We start from the raw sequence: 20232 nt of genomic DNA, 5'->3' as shown, positions 1-20232 counted from the left end.
TTTTTTTTGTTTGTTTGTTTTAAATTTTTATTTAATAATTACTTTATATTGACAGAATCCATGCCAGGGTAATTTTTTTACAACATTATCCCTTGCACTCATTTCTGTTCTGATTTTTCCCCTCCCTCCCTCCACCCCCTCCCCTAGATGGCAAGCAGTCCTTTATATATTGGATATGTTGCAGTATATCCTAGATACAATATATGTTTGCAGAACCGAACAGTTCTCTTGTTGCACAGGGAGAATTGGATTCAGAAGGTATAAATAACCCGGGAAGAAAAACAAAAATGTAGATAGTTCACATTCGTTTCCCAGTGTTCTTTCTTTGGGTGTAGCTGCTTATGTCCGTCATTTATCAATTGAAACTCAGTTAGGTCTCTTTGTCAAAGAAATCCACTTCCATCAAAATATGTCCTCATACAATATCGTTGTTGAAGTGTATAATGATCTCCTAGTTCTGCTCATTTCACTTAGCATCAGTTCATGTAAGTCTCGCCAGTCCTCTCTGTATTCATCCTGCTGGTCATTCCTTACAGAGCAATAATATTCCATAACATTCATATACCACAATTTACCCAGCCATTCTCCAATTGATGGGCATCCATTCATTTTCCAGTTTCTAGCCACTACAAATAGGGCTGCCACAAACATTTTGGCACATACAGGTCCCTTTCCCTTCTTTAGTATTTCTTTGGGGTATAAGCCCAATAGAAACACTGCTAGGTCAAAGGGTATGCACAATTTGATAACTTTTTGGGCATAATTCCAGATGGCTCTCCAGAATGGTTGGATTCGTTCACAACTCCACCAACAATGCATCAGTGTCCCCGTTTTCCCGCATCTCCTCCAACATTCATCATTATTTTTTCCTGTCATCTTAGCCAATCTGACAGATGTGTAGTGGTATCTCAGAGTTGTCTTAATTTGCATTTCTCTGATCAATAATGATTTGGAACACTCTTTCATATGGATGGTAATAGTTTCAATTTCATCCTCTTAAAATTGTCTGTTCATATCCTTTGACCATTTATCAATTGGAGAATGGCTTGATTTCTTATAAATTTGAGTCAGTTCTCTATATATTTTGGAAATGAGGCCTTTATCAGAACCTTTAACTGTGAAGATGTTTTCCCAGTTTGTTGCTTCCCTTCTAATCTTGTTTGCATTAGTTTTGTTTGTACAAAGGCTTTTTAATTTGAAGTAATCAAAATTTTCTATTTTGTGATCAGTAATGGTCTCTAGTTCATCTTTGGTCACAAATTTCTTTCTCCTCCACAAGACAAGACCATTACTGTTGAAAGCACCTCACTGTTGAAAAGAATCACATCCATCAGAACTGATCATTGTATAAACTTGCTGTTGCTATGTACAATGTTCTCCTGATTCTACTCACTTTACTCAGCATTAGTTCATAGAACTCTCTCTCTAGACCTCTCTGAAATTATCTTTCAGTTTGTTTGTCATAGAACAACAATATTCCATAACATTCATATATCATAACTTATTCATCTACTCTCCAACTAATGGGCATCTGAGTTTCCAGTTCCTTACCACTACAAAAAGAGCTGCTATAAACATTTACGCATGTGTGTCTTTTTCCCTTTTTATGATCTCTTTGGGATATAGGCTCAGCAGACATCAAAGAGTATGCACAATTTGATAGTCCTTTGAGCATAGTTCCATATTGCTCTCCAGAATAGCTGGATCAGTTCACAACTCCACTAACAGTGTATTAATGTCCAAGTTTTCTCACATCCCTTCCAATATTCATTATTATATTTTCCTGACATCTTAACCACTCTGAGATGTATGTAGTGGTACCTTAGTTTGTCTTGATTTGCATTTCTCTGATCAATAATGATTTAGAGTATTTTTTCATATGATTAGAAATGGTTTTAATTTTTTCATCTGAAAATTTTCTGTTCATATTCTTTAACCATTTATCAATTGGATACTGGCTTGTATTCTTATAAATTTGAATCAATTCTATATATATTTTAGAAATGAGGCCTTTATCAGAACCTTTAGATGTAAAAAAAAGTTTTCCCTTCTAATCTTATCTGCATTGGCTTTATTTATACAAAACCTTTTTAATTTAATATAACCCAAATTATCCATTTTGCATTCTATAATGTACTCTAGTTCTTCTTTGGCCACAAATTCCTTTTTTCTCCACGGATCTGAGAAGTACATTATCCTTTATTTTTCTAATTTTCTTATATTATCACTCTTTATATCTAAATCATTAACCCATTTTAACCCTATCTTGGATATCTTTGATTTCCTTGAAGAAATTGCATGTCTTTCCTATTCTGTTGCTTTTTTCTCTTTTTTTGTGTTGCTTATTTATGAAAAATTGCTATTCTCTAGAATTCTGCATTCAGATGAATATATCTTCCCCTTCTTCTTTTACTTTTCTCTTTATTTCTTTCCTCAATTATTTATAAAGCCTCAATAGAAATTCATTTTTTTCTTGCTCTTTTTTCCTTTGGGATGTTTTTGTTGCTGCCCCCCAAAATATTGCAAATTTCTATCCATAGATTTTCAGGCATTCTGTCTACCAGATCTAATCCCTTCAATCTATTTTTTATATAATCACTTCATATTTATAAGGTATATTATTTGTCATTTCTATACAGTCTGATTATTTTCTCTACTTTCTTCAATTTAAGTCTGAATTTTACAATAAGAAGTTAATGATCTGAGCCACTGTCAGTTCCACATTTTATTTTAACTGATTTTATAGAACTGTACCACCCTTGGCTATAAAGTATATAATCAATATGGTTTCTATATTAACTATCTGGTAATCTTCATGTATAAAGTTACCTTTGGAGTTGTTGAAAAAAAGTGTTTGCTATGAGCAATGAGTTGACTTGACAAAGAGCCATTCCCTAGTTGATAAATGGTTAAAGGATGTGGACAGACAGTTTTCAGGAAAAAAAATCAAATCTATTTGTACACAAAGGAAAAAATGCCATAAAGCACCGTTGATCAGCAAAAGATTAAAAAAAAAACCTCTGAGCTACCACCTCAAACCTGTTTAAAAAAATGGCAAATGCTTGAGGGAGTAAGGAAAAATAGGTACATTACTGAACTGTTAGTAAAGTAGTCAACTAGTTTGCATCATTTTCTAGAAAATTTGTTGTAGCTACTAGGTCCGTATCCCAAAGAGATCAAAGGAAGAATTTGTTATATAAAAAAATATAGCAGTTCTTTTTTTGTGGTGGCAAAAGAAATGAAATTGAGGGGATGCCCATAAGTTACAGAATGGCTAAGCAAGTTAGGCATATTAATTGTGCTATATGAAATGAGAAAGGGAGTGGTTTCAGGAAGACATTGAAAGACTTACATGAACTGATTATAGAGAGAAATGAGCACAACTACAATATCACTGTACACAATAATAACAATATTGTAATGATGATCAACTGTGAAATACTTCAAGAAAATTTCAAAGGATTTATGATGAAAACTGTATCTTCCTACAGAGAAAAAAACGACGAACTCAGTGCAAATTGAAGTATAGCTTTCTCATTTTTTAAAATTTTTTCTTGTTTTTATGTGTGTGATGTGGCTTACGTAGACATATGTTTTCAATGATTTCATATATATATATATATATATATATATATATATATATATATTTGATATAATATGGTTTGCCTTCTCAGTGAATTGGGGAGAGATGGGAGGGAAGAACAGAATTCAGAACAAATTTTTAAAATAATTAAAAATAAATATTTTAAAATAATATGATTTAGCTTTGACTTTCTTTCCTGTATACTAATCAGATTATAGGCTAAAGTACCTTAGTTTATATCAGCAACATATTTAGTCAATTATGGACTATAAAGGTACGTTTTTAAAGGTGTTTTTTATTATTAAGTGATTACAGATAGCTTTGCCTTATCTCAGCAGAGCGGGGGAAGTGGTGGTGAAATGTATGGGCCTTCTTTCATTGAGGGAAAAAGACACTTTCCTAGAAAACTAAACAAAACCCTTCCTAGGGAGAACTCTTGAAAGTCAAGCTGAAACAATTGGTAAAGTGAAAAAGGTCAGAGGAAGCTGACTTAATGATAATAAAATCTCTTGTCTTGAATAAACTAGTGGCTTAAAATATTAGTAGGCAATCTTATCTATAAATAGGATTCATCAGTATGAGATTGTCTAATACAGTAATTCTTTTTACCTAAGAAAATAACGATCCATTTATAATTTAGATAAGATCTAAGAAGCTGTAGTTGACTAAGGCATATAGAGATTAAGTAACTTGTCCTGGATCATAATATATGTCAATATATGTCAGGAATTTAAAGGCAAGTCTTCCCAAGTCTAAGTCAAGCACCACTCCATTACACTCCTTTACCTCTAGACAGTATAGCCAGTAGACAAATTCTCATTTTGGAATAAGAAATATTTGCAATAGAAATCCACCTCAGATATTCACTAGCTGGGTGATCCTAGGTGAGTCACTTAAACTCTCTCAATTTCATTTTCCTCAAGTGCAAAATGGGGTAATCATTAGCATTTACCTTAGCAAGAATCAAATGAGATAAACTGTGAAAAGTGCTTTGCAAACCTTAAAAGACTATATAAATGTGATATTATGAATTTAAAAAATACCTTAAATAAATATACAAATATACAAAATATACAAATATAAGTATACAAAAAAGAGAAAGTGAATAAATGAATATGTATTTTCTCTTTTCCAAATGGCTCAAAACTTTCGGTGTGAGATTAATCTAGTAGGAGAGTATGTGCTGAGGGTCCCAGACCTCCCTCTTCACTCATGGCAGACCCTATTTGAGTTAAGAAAGTGAACTCCCTATTTTCCTCCTATTTTCCAAAGGGAAAATCAATCACTGTCTTATTCACACTTGTCCAGATAAAGTCATCTGCCTTTACTGCTGCAACTGCAAAGCTATGATGGTCCTAGAACAGTGTGGGCTCAGTCATAGTGTTTTAGTTACTGAACTTTCTTTGTATGTAATTAAAAACAGAGATTTGATTCTTAGTAATTGATTCTCATCTTTAAAAAGCATCTCTCCTCTTGTAGCCATAATGTTTGATTCATGTGTTATTTAATGCCATTGTCCTTAATTAAGGTTCTCTTAGAATATGTTTTTATGATGACCCCAAAGTCTCTTTTAAACTACCTACACAAAAAATTCTCATATCCTATTCACTCTTACAGCCTGGCTTTATACAACTGGAGATTACACCTGTTTGGAAAAGAAAGATGTGAACAGATGTAGTTAACATTCCTGCTCCCACTCAAAGCTGTTCATACTCTTATCATTACATGGTAAGAGTTGCTTAGTTTTGTTTAACATGATTAGATTGATGGCCCCTTTAGAAGGATTACCTTAAAAATAATATATGCTTCTCCATATAAACTTTTCAATACAACTTTATAATTGAAAACCAGAGGTTCATAGCTTTCATACCCCTGGAATAAAAACATAAACTCCTTACCAGGATACAGCTGCTTGGTGGGTGCACTGAGTTGAGCATCCTTTGTAACTCGGTAAGCAACATCTGGTCCTTTGGAAGATTTTCTGCTTGCACACAAACCTGTTGTTTTTGTTATCCCATCAGGCAAATTGTGGAAATCTAATACCTTTAAGAGATCTGCTGGTTGAGCTGAAAAAGGAGAAATAAGAGACAGGAATTAGCTACCAAATGGGAAATGTGGGAAGTGATTCACAATCATCATTGTCAAAAGAAACTCATTCTCTCATTAATAAGTTACACAGAAGGGACAACTCTAAAACAAAACAAAGAAAAAACTCAAAATCCTTCTTATTCCATAACACATTCCTGTGTTAGGTCTACAAGCTATAAAAGCAGTTATAAATGCAATCATTGCTTCCATATTACAACTCCCTCCCATCATAGTTTCAATATATTGTGGGTTGGCATAAGAAATTAAATCAGAATTTTGGGGGGAATTTGAAAAAAAACAAGCAGACAACACAGAATCTATTAGCAAATGCTTAATGCAAATTTTACAATAAGTACTGTAAATACCCTGCAATAGAAAAAGAAAAAAAAATCAGACTTTTTCTCTTGTATGAAAGGAAGGGCCAAAAAAATTTTATGAAGATTTTCTAGATTGTAAAGTTATTGTATCCCTAAGATCTGAGATATGGAAGACAAAATTGCACCTGGAATCTGAATGAGTGTTTCTGAGGAATAGCAAAAAAGTTAGTGCCACTATATTGGAGAGTATACATTGGATTGTAAAGATGTGAGAAAACTGGAAGGGGTTTAGGATAGGGAGAAGTTACAAAAGCCTTTGAATAACAAAGGATTTAATATTCAGTCTTGGAAGTGATAGGAAACTATTGGATTTAACTGCGTAGGGGGTGTGTAATAAAGTCAGATGAGCTTTTCTTTGGAATGGGGAGAGATATGTAGCAGAAAGACCAACCAGCAGACAATCCAGGCATGTGATGATGAGAGTCTAAGTGATGGAAATATCAGAAAAGAGAAAGGAGTATACATGAGAGATGTTCTAAAATAAAACTAACAAGCCTTGGCAATAGATTGGACGTGCAGGATGAGAAAAAGTGAAAAGTCAAGGATGAAACCTCAGTTATAAGTCTGGATGACCAGAAAGATGATGGTGCCCTCAATAATAATAAGGAAGTTCAGAAAGGAGGGAGTGTGTTTTGGGGAAAGATAATGAGTTCAGTTTCAGACATGTTGAATTCAGGATGTCTAGAGGATATCTAGTTCAAAATATTTAATAGGTAGTTGGAGTTGAGAGACTGGAGATCAGCAAGTGGGTTAGGGCTGAATAAATAGATTTGAGAATCATCAGTATACAAATGCTAATTAAGTCCATGGGAGCTGATGAAATCACCAAGTGACATAATACAAAAGAAGAAGAGAGCTCAGGACAAAGCTCTGTGGGATATCCACAGATAATAGGCATGAGCTAGATGCAAAAGAAACTTCTAAGTATTTTTACACTGAGGTTTGGTCAGGTAAAATAGCATCATAGAATCCTTGAGAGAAGAGTATCAAGGAGGAGGTAGGTAAGTGTCAGTAGCTGCAGGGAGATCAAAAAGGCTGAGGACTGATGAAAATCATTAGATGTCAGTTAACTCACTGGGCACTTTAAAGAGAAAATGGTCAGTTGAATGATAAGGTTAGAAGTCAGACTAGGAGTGAGAGGAAAATAAGTGAAGAAATGTATTTTAGCCAAAAGGATGAAAGTTTTCTAAAATACTATTCCTATGAATGAAAAAGCACCTGAATGTTGTTATATTGAGGCGGGTTGTGGTCCCTTTAAGAAACTAGTCCTTTCAGATTGATTTATTCCTTTCTGATTCCCAGCCCCTCCTAACTGATGCATTATCAATTCAGGAAGCTAGGACCTTTGATTCACAAATCCTGATCAAAAGCATCCCTTTGCCAGTAGGAGATCTGGGTTGTCCCAGCCCTCATTCTAATGATCTACTCAGGTTTTCCAACTCCCACCAAGTAAATTCAAGCCAACTTGGGACTCCACCCATGGGCCCCTTTAGCTAGATCTTCTTATAAAAGAGTCAAGCTGGCATCCTCTCATTGCAGAGGTTCCAAACATGCCAGCCTTATAGCTGGCACCAAGGACTCTCTGCCCTCTGGAATCCTGTTTCCAGTGACCTCCTCTCTCTACCTTCACCTATTTCCTTAACCAGACTTTAACCTTACTTCCAAACCCCATAATAAACCTCTTTTATCAATCTAGGTTTTTGGGCCTGTAAATTCCTTTACAGGGGACTCTTGCACTGCTACTAGACCTCTTTTAACTCCCTCTATTGTGCCGAATTCAAAAGGGTTGCAGGGGAGCTCTATTTGACCCCCTGTACCCTGAACCTGCTACTAGATCTCAAACCCTAATTTCATTTAGGTACCCCAAATCTAGACTTCATCAACATCACTGACCAATCTTTTATTATAAGAAAATCTTCCTTCAGTAATATTCTAAGATTTGCCTTCTGATTTCAGAAGCCTCTTCTTCTGGGTCTCCTTGGGAAATAAATTATTTGATATTTCACTGATGTTTTCCCAATTTTTAACTATTTCCTACTATAGCTATATATGCATATTCCTCATCTCTCCTAAAAAATTATAAACTCTTTGAAGGCAGGGGACATACCTACTTCATCTTTATATACCGAACTTCATGTCAAATATACATCCTTGCAGGCAGTAACCAGTTGTTGAATGGATAAATGAATGGATGGATAAATAGGTGGATGGATGCTTGAATGGATGAATGGTTGGGTGGATGACTAGCAGAAGCTATGATGAATAATAAATTTCCCAAAACTTGAGTAGCTTAGCTTATCCTTCCAAGGATGAGTGAAAAAAAGCTAAAAGTGATCTTTCTGAAGCAGAGATTATTAGATCCTGGATCCAGTGTGAATTACTATGAATTGAAATGAATGGTCTGTAGGGGACTATTGTTTGTTTTGTTTTGTTTTGTTGGGGCTGAGGGGAGAGGGGGGAGCCGGGAAAGAGTTGAAGTGAATCTATGATTTCATTAGCATTTCCAGTAAGGCAACTCCTTCTACCAACAGGGTTCTGCAGCTATTCTGCAGTTAAGTGGCATATGGATAGACCACTGAGCTTGAAATCAGAAAGATTCATCTTCATGACTTTAAATCCATCTCAGACACTATCTGTGTGACTCTGAACGAGTCACTTAACTCTGTTTGCCTTAGCTTCCTTATCTGCAAAATGAACTGAAGAAGGAAATGACAAATAACTCCAATATCTTTGCCAAAAATACTCCAAATGGGATCATGAAATGTCAGGCACAATGAAATGATGAACAGAAATATGTAAACAATCTTGCCTAAAGTGAAACAGCTTATATATACCCTAAAATAAAACTTCAGTTCAGTTCATTCTTAGTCCAGTGATAGCCCTCTATCACTATGCTGCCTTTCTAATACAGAGAATTTTTGAGGAAAAAAAAAAGCATCCTCTATAAACAAAGTTAGAAAAATTGTAATGACAGTTTCCATAAGGCTCCCTTCCTCCTTCCGTTCCTCTCTTCCTTTATTCATATCTGCCTTCCTGATTTCTTCCCTGCTTTCTTTTCTTCCATTTCTTCTTACTCATTCAGTCTTTTCTTAAAGGTCTCTGGGCATCTTTCCCAAGCATAGCACTTCACTTGGATAACTCTCACTATGAGGGAATTTTTCCTTACACTGATCTGATAGCTGCCTCTCAGTAATGCCCACCCACAGTTCCTAGTTCTAACTTCTGGAGCCAAGTTGAAGAAACTTAATCCTTTCCTGTGACCATCATTTCATCCAACTAAATATTCTCTATATGGAGGCAGCTAGGTGACACATTGGATAGAGTGATAAGTCTAAAGTCAGGGAGAATCAACTTCCTAAGTTTAAATCTGGCTTCAGACACTTACCAACTGTGTGATCCTGGGCAAATCACTTACCCTGTTTGCCTCATTTTTCTCATGTGTAAAATGGGCTAGGGAAGAAAAATTAAAACTACTCTAATATCTCTGCCAAGAAAACCCCAAATAGGATCATGAAGAATCAGATACGATGAAAAATGACTAAATGAAAGAAAGGGGAGAGGCACTTGAGAACCACAAAATCTTTGGGTTAGAACTACAGAGTCTGCCTCTTCTATTGTAACCCTCTACAATGTACTTGCCAATCAATCAATCAACAAACAGTTATTAAATACTGCCCAGTACTAAGCCCTGGGAATCAAGACAAGGGAGGGGTGCAGAAAGAATTTCTACCTTCAAGGAATTTGCATTCTATGAAAATAATAAAGCGAAACCACATTACCTAGCTTATTTCTACCTACATACTCAGATTCTAAGAAGCGCTCAGGTCGCAACTTATCCAAAACAATAAAAAGGCGTGACTCTGCCACATAGCATTATCCCTCCGGGCTCCCTCCCTACAAATAGTATTTTCAAAGAATCTTGAGAACTGGACAGCACCTCAAGGGTCTTGTGGTCTGACCTAGACCTTTTTTACATTGGCTATACCAACAACTTTGAAGGATACTCTGAGTCATATGCTAAATATGAATGGAGACTGGGATATCACACTTGGACAGTGCTCGGACTTTTAAGGCTTTGAAAAAGATATGTGGTTTTGGGCTTCTGGCAGGAAGTATGTAGCCAAAGAAAATGTGCTTTTTTTCTTCTTTTATCATCTTTGCTATTATTTTGCACATCTAGTGCCCCTTTCATTTAAACAGTTCATTTATTACTCAGGAGAATGCAATGGAAAGCATGCTGCAACTCCCCCCAGTTATCAGTTATCATTAGTCAAATAAGAAAAAGAAACAGAAAAGCATCATTTAAACAATACCAAATCCCTTCAGTGCATAACATCAGCTTAAAAGAACAGCTGAATTTACAGAAGTCAAAGTGACTGACAGTTTGAACGGTGCTTATGGGCTTTTTAGGTAATGTATTGGCTATTTGTGTATCTTGATTCACTACTAAAGGGAAAAGGGAGCAGCATTAACACATTTTATCTTCCATCGTCATTCAATTAAGATCCTCTTTTTCAATAACATTTTTAGGGGAGATTGCCAATTTCCATTTTAACAGAAAGACCTCAGTCCCAGTCCACTCCATTAAAGTAGAAGGATTTTACAATAGTATAATAGTAAACAGCTCAAGGAATAAAGTATACAGGGAGACCTCTGTGAACTCATCTAGTTAACTAGATAGCATTGGGTTGGTCTCCCCACTTTTCCCTATGCCTTGACTTCCCTCTTGCTTTTAAAAAAAAGTAAATAATGATGCCTTGGAAGAATTCCTGGTATTCTGAGATCTTTATGAAAAAAAATTGAGAAGTGTCCTCTAGGAATAGTGTATAACTTTGTCATACCACTGGGATTAGACCTGAATAAAGACAGATTGTGAGCTTTTAAAAATATATTCTAACCATATCTTTCAAAGCAAATCATAGGTTTAGAATAGGAAGGGATATTAGCATTGGACTAATCTAGCCTTATTACTTTACATATGAAGAAACCAAAGTCAAAAAAGGTTGATACTTTCCTAAAGTCACACAGCTTTTAAGGGATGAGACCTTATTTGGACCCAGATCTTTCTAATGAAACAGGCTACTTTCTCATAATCAGTCAACAATCAATCACTCAATCACAAAGCATTTATTAAGTGCCTATTGTATTCCAGGAATACAAATACAAAGAATGATTAATACCTGCTACAAATTAATACCTGTTACAAAATAAAATCCTCTGGACAAAGTTCAAAACCACATCTGAATTCCATATCAGATGATGGAAAGCTGTAGAATAGTATATAATTTTTAGCACATGTGCCAAAGATGGCAATAGAGAAAAGACTCAATGGCAGGTACAACTGACACCACTATACTCTCTTCCTCATTGTAAAAAGCCACTGTTGCTGACTCCCAAGTCCCCGGGGTCAACAGCTACCTGCTGCCCTGACATTCAAAACAAAATGATTCTTAAATGACAGTATTTAGAGCAATGGTCGTCAAAGTGTAGTCCAAAGAATTGTTGGGGTCTCCGAAACCCTTTCAGAAGGTCTACAAATTCAAAATTATTTTTATTTCTACTATAGTAAATAGCTATAAATATAACCCATGTGAACAAAAACTCTTTGAATAGATCCTGGATAGTTTTTTTTTTTTTAACAACATGAAGATATTGAGAACAAAAGTTTGAGACCCACTGATTTAGAGCTTCAACATATCTTAGACAGCATCTAATCTGTGCCCTTCATTTTACCAAAACCCAGAGAAATCAGCAGGACTTACTCAATCAGGGAAAAAGTCCTAGACACCAAATTGGGAGTCCAAGGATATGGCTTTTAATATAAAATGGGGAGGAGACAATATAACATAGTCTAAGGAGACAAAAGATCTTGGATCCAATTTCAGTTTGGTTATAACTAGATTTATTGTCTTATTCAAGTCTCTCTCTGGGTTTCAGTTTCCTCATATATAAAGTATGAGATTTGCACTAAATTCATTCATTCATTTTTTTCATAAAACATTCATTTGTTAAGTACTTATTGCATGCAAAACACCAAGTGTAATTCTTGTGTTAAATGGATGAGACTGTCTGTCTCAGATCCTGCAAGCTCTAAAATTTTCTAAAATCTCTAGCAACACGCCACTTTTGAAAAATTTTGCACTTCTGCTCTCATGTAGAAGACTCAGTCTTTGCCCTCAGATATCTATACCTATATCTACATACGCAAATAGATAAATACAGATATATAGTTGTTGTTATATTATTTATATATTTATTATTTATTTATCAGATTATGTGTGTGTGAATGTGTTAAGGGTAGCTAGGTGGCACAGTGAGTTCAAATCCACCCTCAGACATTTTCTAGCTATGTGACCCTGTACGAGTCACTTAACTCTGTTTGCCTCAGTTTCCTCATATTTAAAATAAGCTGGAGAAGAAAATGACAAACTACTACAGCATCTTGCCAAGAAAACCTCAAATGGGGTCACAAAGCGTTGGATATAACTGAAATGATTGAACATCATCAGATAGGGCTAGGATCCCCTGATGGAAGCCATGATGGAAAAGAAGGACAATGATTTATTGCAACATCTGCAGGAAAGTCTGAAATTTAATGATCTAAACTGTCCTCTGGCCCAAAAGGTCATCAATGAGAACCGTAGGGAGAAAAATATTCATTGAGATCATGAATAAATCATTCCATTTGTCCCTCTACAAAATCTCTCCATTTGTCCTTCAACTAATTGTCTCCCTAATGAATGGATTTACCCAATATCTCATACAAAGAGGGCCAGGGTGGGGTTAAAACCCCACTTCTGGTCCTCAGAGATTCTGAGGTGATTATATTTATAAATGAGGTGATTAGACTAGATGTGAGCCTCAAAGCAGTAGAGGTTCTACCCAGGTTTAGATGTTTCTATAATTTTTCTTTATTGATTGCTCCTAACAATGGTTGTATTACTGCCACACAAGAGAGAGCTGTCCATCATTTGTCAATAAAGAAGCAAGCTTCTTTGGGGAATATTGTGGGAGAATTCCTAACTCTCCATGGAAAGGAAAAAGAATGTTATTTTCTTAAATCCACAAAATTAGCTTTTTGATCTCTCTACTTGTTTCTAGAAGGAATTCCTCTAATAACTTCTTAGTTAAATCTCAAGTTACTAAATAGCAACTCTTCCCCAAACCTACAATTTTATGTCCATATACATGAAATGAACAATTATTTATGACCATAGACTCAGATAACCTACATCTATTATTAGTATGGGACTGTAGAAGCAATATATTTGAAGTCAGAAAAATCTAGGTTTATTATTGACTTTTTGTGTGACCTCTTAAACTTCACTTCCCTCATCCGTATGATGGCCTCTTAGGATCCTTATAATTCTGAATCTCTGATTCTTTGTACAACTTTCCACTGGCACTATTTCAACTGAATTTCCTTCAATAAAATCTATTAAGTATTTGCCAATAAATGCAATGTGTTGTACGGGAAGGACAAGTGTACTTGAGCTGAAGCTGACCTTAACAGAAACCTACATGGTTATGCCATGTATGTAGCATGATCATGCATATGTTATTTGAATTCTCCCAGCCTCTCTTTCCCCATCTACAAAATGGAACCACAAATACGCACAGTGCCAAACTTAGAGGGTTATTGTGGAAGAAGGCATTTTACAAACCTTAAAGCTAAATATAAATGGGAATTATTATTATTCTATGTAGAATATTGTACTAGGCATTGAAAGAGATAAAATCTGGACAGCATAATAAAATGCAGAGAGATTGCCTTATCAACAATGGTTTTCATGTAGTCAAAGCTATGGTTTTTCCAGTAGCAATGTATGGCTAGGAAAATTAGACTATAAGGAAAGCTGATATTACAGAATTGATGCTTTCAAATTGTAGTGCTGGAGATGATTTTTGAGACATGATGTTATGACTACAGTTATGTCCAAGAGACAGCAAGGAGATCAAATCAGCTGATACTTAAATAAATTAATTCATTCTTTTCACTACAAGGTCAAATATTGATGCAGAAGCAAAAGCTTAAATAATTTGGCCACATAATGAGAAAATGGGACTCACTGAAAAAGACTCTGATGTTGAAGAAGATTGAAGGTAAGAGGAAAAGGGGATGCCAGAGGATAGGAGAGGTAGATAGTGTCATGGAAACAATGAATAGGAACTTGAACAGACTTTGAGAGATGTTAGAGGTTAGAAGGACCTGGAATGCTTTGGTCCATAAAGTCACAACTTGAATGGCTGAATAACAACAAAATTAAAGAAGATAGAAAATTATGACATAATCCTACCCTAATGGAAAATATCCATTGGAAAACAATCCATCAAGCAGTTCTATCAATTGACAGTTTGTATTTCCAGTTCCATCAAGAATTTACTAAGAAAAAATTTACTAAGGGCCTACCATGTTTCAGGCACAGCACTAATATTTTACAATATCATCTCATTTGATCTGCCCAGCGATTCTGGGAAGCAAGTGCTGCTATTATTCCCATTTTACAGATGAGGAAATTGAGATGGACATAAGATAAGTGAATTGGCCAGAGTCAAACAGCTAATAAGTGCTTGAGGCAGGATCATCCTGGGCCAAAGCTCTATCACTGCACAAGCAAGCTGCCTCAGAAAGACTCTAAATTTCAATCCTCCTTCTACCACTTAATAGGCATGTAAACTAGAGAAACACACTTCATTTCATGGTGCTTCAGTCTTTTCATCTATATAATGGGGATAATTAGACCTGATCTACTGATTCCATAGAGCTGTTTGTGGTAGAAAATTGTGTTAAGTGAGATAATTCATATGAAAACACTCAATAAACAAAAAAACACAATTCAGCGGGGGTACCTAGTTTCCTTCAGCACTCTGTTCCCATTATTACTATTGCGTCTGGGAGAGGATGCTGCAGAAGGCTGGCACTCAGTGAATGCCTCTTGACTTGAATTTGATTGTCAGAGGCAATGCAGATCGCAAGGTGAGGGATTTGGCCGTGGGGAAACATTCCAGTCTGAAAATATGCCAGATTGGACAGATGTCACCGTGCCAAGAGCCAGTTCACCCACAATGCTATTGGCCCAGCCCAAAACTCTGGCTCATCTCCCTACAATTCTGTTCCAAGATTCTGTTCTATTACAGTAGTCAGTTGGGGGAGGGGATTTTTTTTCATCATTCTGAATCTTTAATCCTAAGCCTGCACCACAATTCTCAGACTCTTTTCCTCACTTCTTAGAATATTTGGGCTCAATAACCTGTTTCCCAATCTCTCATATAAGGGGGGAAAAAAGGAGGTAAGGGAAGCAGCAGGGAAAGGGGAATGGCTAAAATGCTAATTTCCAGCTTATTTGTGGGTACTTTTATAGGCCTCTGCTGTAACAAGTTGAAGAGGCCACCAGATATTTCCTAGGACCTCTGCCACCTTCTCATCACAGTTTAAGGGAATCCCCAGGCCATGGAGCTGAACCAGTGTGGAAAGGGTGAAGGAGGCAATTGGCAGGCAGAGAGATTTCTGAGCTACATACTGTTAAAGTCATCTGTTTCAATAAGAAATTCACACAAGAATCAAATGCTTTCAACATCCTGGGAGAGGCTCAATGGTATGGTAAAAAGAACTTTGAGCATGGGAGGCAGAAAAGATCACTGTGTTCAGATGCTGCTTACATCATGGTGGGGCTTTCTCTGCCTCAGTTTCCCCACCTTATATAGGAATTACTCATAGAACCTGAGAAACTCGGAGCTTGGTGGGAACTTAGAAATCATCTAATGTTATAACCCTTAATTTTTTTTCAAAAATATGCTTTGCTCTTATTGTTATAAAGGGGAGATGATAAAAAAAAGGGATTCTTTGATGAAACTGATGAGCTTGAAAGTAAGGCTCATCAATGAAAGGTATCTGTGAGTTTCTCTCCTAAATGAATGGATTAGTGTGAGATGGATTGTGTGAGAATCCCCACTTGGGTTGCTCATAAAAAGGCATCAACACATCCTTTCCAAACTTTTGCTCTTCTTATGGGGAAACCCTTAGAAAGCAGCAGATCTAAGTGTTGTATGGTACAACAGGAAAAAGTCTGAAATTTAAAGTCAAAGTAGCTTAATTCAAACACCAACTGTGCTACCTACTTACCTAAATGACGATGGATAAATCATTTAACCTTTCTCAATCCTCATCTATAAACTGTGTCAGGGGATGGGGGAGGGGGTTGGATTAAATTAGATGACCTTGAAAGTCCTTTCTACCTATAAATCTGTGAGTTTATATGTAGACTTTAATCCTTGGTGGGGAGAGCAAGAAATGGGGGAAAGGGGTGAGCAGTGCTGCATGATCCTTTATCTGAAGCCATTAATAGCTTCTTTTGAAGCAGAAATACATGGAAATTACACATTCCTTCACCTACATGAAAAAAGTCCTTGGACCCTAAGTTTCTGGCCCCAGTACTGTGAGAAAATGTTGTAACCTTTCAACAGTATGGCTCCTGTAGAGAGGCAAACCATATGGTCTAAAATAGTTAGAATCAATGAAAACAAGCCATCTGGAGAGGGGTAAGGGCCTTTTGGGGGCATTGTAACCTCAGAATATAGCCTTCTAGGGAAGAGCAAGTGGATTCCATGCATAGTGCCATCCTCAAGGGTTGCTTCTTCAAAAATGACAAATTAAAGATGGCCATAATGCAGAATTTTATCAGAGAAAGGGAATTTTAGGACAACACCAGCCTCTTAGAGAGAAAAGTATGTTATAGATGGCTCCAAGCTAGAAGAACATCCAAGGGGCTTAAACTAGGACATGAGGGATGAGGCTTTGGGATTTTGTACTCTGCTAATCTATGATCTATTCAGAATATGCAGTCTGGATATCTGTACTTCTGGGATTAAAAAAAAAAACACTTTAAAGGAATATAGGGAATTACCCTATTAAACAAGCCCAAATTTGTTCACTTTCTGAAGGAAGTGCAAATAACAAGGTAGTGCTTTGAGTCTATGAAAAGTAAGATTCAGTAAAGATGAATGATAATTGGATCAATTATTTTTCCTAACCTTTTCTCTCTAAAAAGAGGGATTTTTTAGAGCCTAATAAAAATTTTCATAACAGAACAAACAGAACTATAATTAATAACAATAATGACCTCCAATCTAATGAAGGAATTCTTAATATATAATCACTAATATGGGGTCATTGAATCTGTGGTTAAGCACTTCCTTTGATAGAAAATATACTACTGACTATATCCATGGTCCATAACTAACTATTAAAAACTTCTTCCTTTTATTGACACAAAACCTACTTTCTTTCAAATTCTACCATTACTGATATTACTATGAGTTAAGGCATGCACAGAAGAAATTTTTTATGATGCAATACCCTGCAGGAAGGGTAGAACCAAGGGTGTGTTAACTAGCTTGCATCTTTTTGTCATTTAGTTGTTTTTCAGTGTTTCCTGACCCTATTTGGAGTTCTCTTGGCAAAGACATTAGTTTATCATTTCCTTCTCCAGCTCATTGTTTAGATGAGGAAACTGAGGCAAACAGGATTAAGTGACTTTCCCAGAGTTGCATAGCTAGTAAATGTCTGAGGCTGGATTTGAGAAGTCTTCCTGACTTAAAAGATGAGTGTTTTATATCCACTTTATTACCTAGGGGCCCCAATTAAGTTAATTGTCAATCTTTTATTGTGAACATTTATACTTTAGAAATCAACAAATATTTCAAATCAGGGCTGAATTTATTTTGTTAGTTGTCTAGACCTGACAAAAAGATGGATATAATAATGAATATTAAATTTAAAAATGTATCTCATGTATACATTTTTCCCCAGAAAGTCAATTGTTAACATTTGACCAGCACACTCCTAACAACAGTAATCCACTAGCAGATATTATGACATTAGCAAAAACTGAATCCCCAAAAATGATGAGATGAGAGAGGAAACTTTTTACTATGGGAAGAAAATTCAGAAAGGATTGGAAATATGAGCTACTTGCATTGGAGGAAAGGAAAATCCTTCAATTAGAACTCTTAGGGGAAGAAGTGATGGTTGGAGAAAGGATGACAAAAATAATGGGATGGTTCAAAAGGCAACATTCTTATGCATAGGTTTCTTCATAAGCAAATGAGGTAACAAAACACTGTAGTTGAAATTTAAAAACTATAAATTTGGATTTATATCAAAAAATCAATAAGCATTTATGAAGCACCTAAAGGTAACTAGTAGAATATTGGATAGAGTTCTGACCCTGTATTCAGAAGGAACTGAATTCAAATGCAGCCTCGGACATTCACTGTGCAATCCTGGAAAAGTCACCTTTGTTTGTCTCAGCTTCCACAACTATATAATGGGGATAATAACAGTATCCAGAACCCAGGATTCCTTAAAACATTGTACAAATCTGAATTATCATTCTTCCTTGCTTGTTACCAGTAGTAATAAAGAAGAGAGGACACCAAACTTCACCTACTTCACATCTAACTGTAAATATAACTAAGCTCTATCAACAGGTAGTTGTCTATTTTCTAAGAAGCAGATGTAACATGATAGCAAGAGAATAATGAATAGAGTCAGAGACCCTCTGTTCAAATTCTGACTGTTTCTTATTAGCTCTGGGATATTGGCTATGTCAGATTACCTCTTGGGACCTCAGTTTCCTCATCTGAAAAATGAAAAAATTGGACTAGAAAATCTAATCTAATTCAATTTCTAATGTTTCTTTCTTTCTAAAGTCAAATATGAATGGTCGACACTAAAGAGGGGCATCCCCAACAAATTTATTTCTGCCATTGTCTATTAGAATCAATTTCCTTTTAGAGCATGCTGGATAAGATCTGTTGCTTATGGAATCCTGTTTTTTCATCAGTCCTACTAGACCTGTTCAGATACCAGATGTTTAAGTGTCCAAATGACTTCAGTACAAAACATTCTCATGACATCTATGAGCAGCATCATCAATTTGCTAATCTGACCTTTTTAACATCAGTAAAGATGGTGTTAATGAAATGAGTCAGATTAACTACTTCTGATGGGCAAAGCATTAAGAGGATGTACAACTGGATCATGACCTGATGCTTTAAGCAAAATTCTGTCAAAAAGATAAACTATGGAAAGCAATGACCCCCTGGTGCTGCCCAGAACAAACTCAACTTGACAGGTTCATTTAGCCTTGCCAACACAATATGTTGCAGCCTTCTATTCAGAGGAGCAGAAGAATGATTCTGCTTTCCGGATGGGCTCTTGGGGCCTTCAGGAACAGCCAGGATTAACTGGCCCACTGCTTTTACTGAAATGGAAATTGGTTCCTGACAGCTATATGCCACCCTGGATACCTCTTCTGTGATTCTGAAGTGCAAAGAAGCCTGACATTAGCCCATTCCACTTCCCTGAGTGATCCTAAGTGTCTAAGTATTTGCTAGAGGAAAGAAATTAGACAGAAAGAATCATCTTCCTCTTTGGAGAACAAACTCATCAAGAGACAAAGTTGCTCTGTCCTGGATACAAACTCTGTTTAAACATATACACACAAACACACACATATACATATACACACACCCCTAATCTTTTTAAGGTGAAACAAAAAAATGAGAGATGAAACCCAAAGTCACAATATTAGGTACAAAAAGCTTTGTCGATAGGAAAAATTCCATAACTACAAAACTTTCTTTGCTCCTTTCATGCTCAATGCCACCATTATTTCATTCTTGTTTGCTTCCAAAGGCATGGAAACTGTATATAAATGGACAAATTCCAAGCTGTTGACATCATCTCAGGGTTGCAATAGCCTTGAAACCAAGGAGTATGGGAGATCTCAGGACAGAAATAAAAGCTATACACAACTACAAAGTCAGTGAGAGATACACTAAGTCATAGAAAGACCTGTACCAAAACTACTCTCAGTATTGGATCATTAAAAATAGAAGCCATAGTAAACATAGTAAAACATGAAATCCAGTATCTATGCCATGGAAAGTTGCTATCACTGAGCTGTTTCCTTGTATGGAAATCATGTCCTGGTACAGTTGACCATGGCAACCACCACAATTGTTTAGCAAGCTGCAGTATCTTTAGTGGTTAAAATAGACTTGTCTTTGTCTGAAATCAACCTTGCATAGACCACCAAATTTATTTTCTTATATTTCTTGATCACAACACTCCTGTACTCAAAAATAGTCAAAGGCCTCAGAACTGAGGACAAATGCCTT

The 20232-nt window shown here is 36.0% G+C and overlaps 1 protein-coding gene across 2 annotated transcripts in view; it reads right to left on the bottom strand.

Moving 5' to 3' along the window:
- The window catches only part of COL5A1 (collagen type V alpha 1 chain), a 292321-nt gene that overhangs the window by 210784 nt on the left and 61305 nt on the right, over positions 1–20232 (bottom strand). For both annotated transcript variants that reach the window (XM_051980301.1, XM_051980302.1), the window contains exon 2: positions 5482–5649. In XM_051980301.1, the coding sequence (XP_051836261.1) occupies positions 5482–5649 (168 nt within the window). The remainder of the gene's footprint in view (positions 1–5481; positions 5650–20232) is intronic.

Source organism: Antechinus flavipes, chromosome 2 (assembly GCF_016432865.1).
Source record: "Antechinus flavipes isolate AdamAnt ecotype Samford, QLD, Australia chromosome 2, AdamAnt_v2, whole genome shotgun sequence".
Taxonomy (NCBI): Eukaryota; Metazoa; Chordata; class Mammalia; order Dasyuromorphia; family Dasyuridae; genus Antechinus; species Antechinus flavipes.
This window is presented reverse-complemented; position numbering and strand designations above follow the sequence as displayed.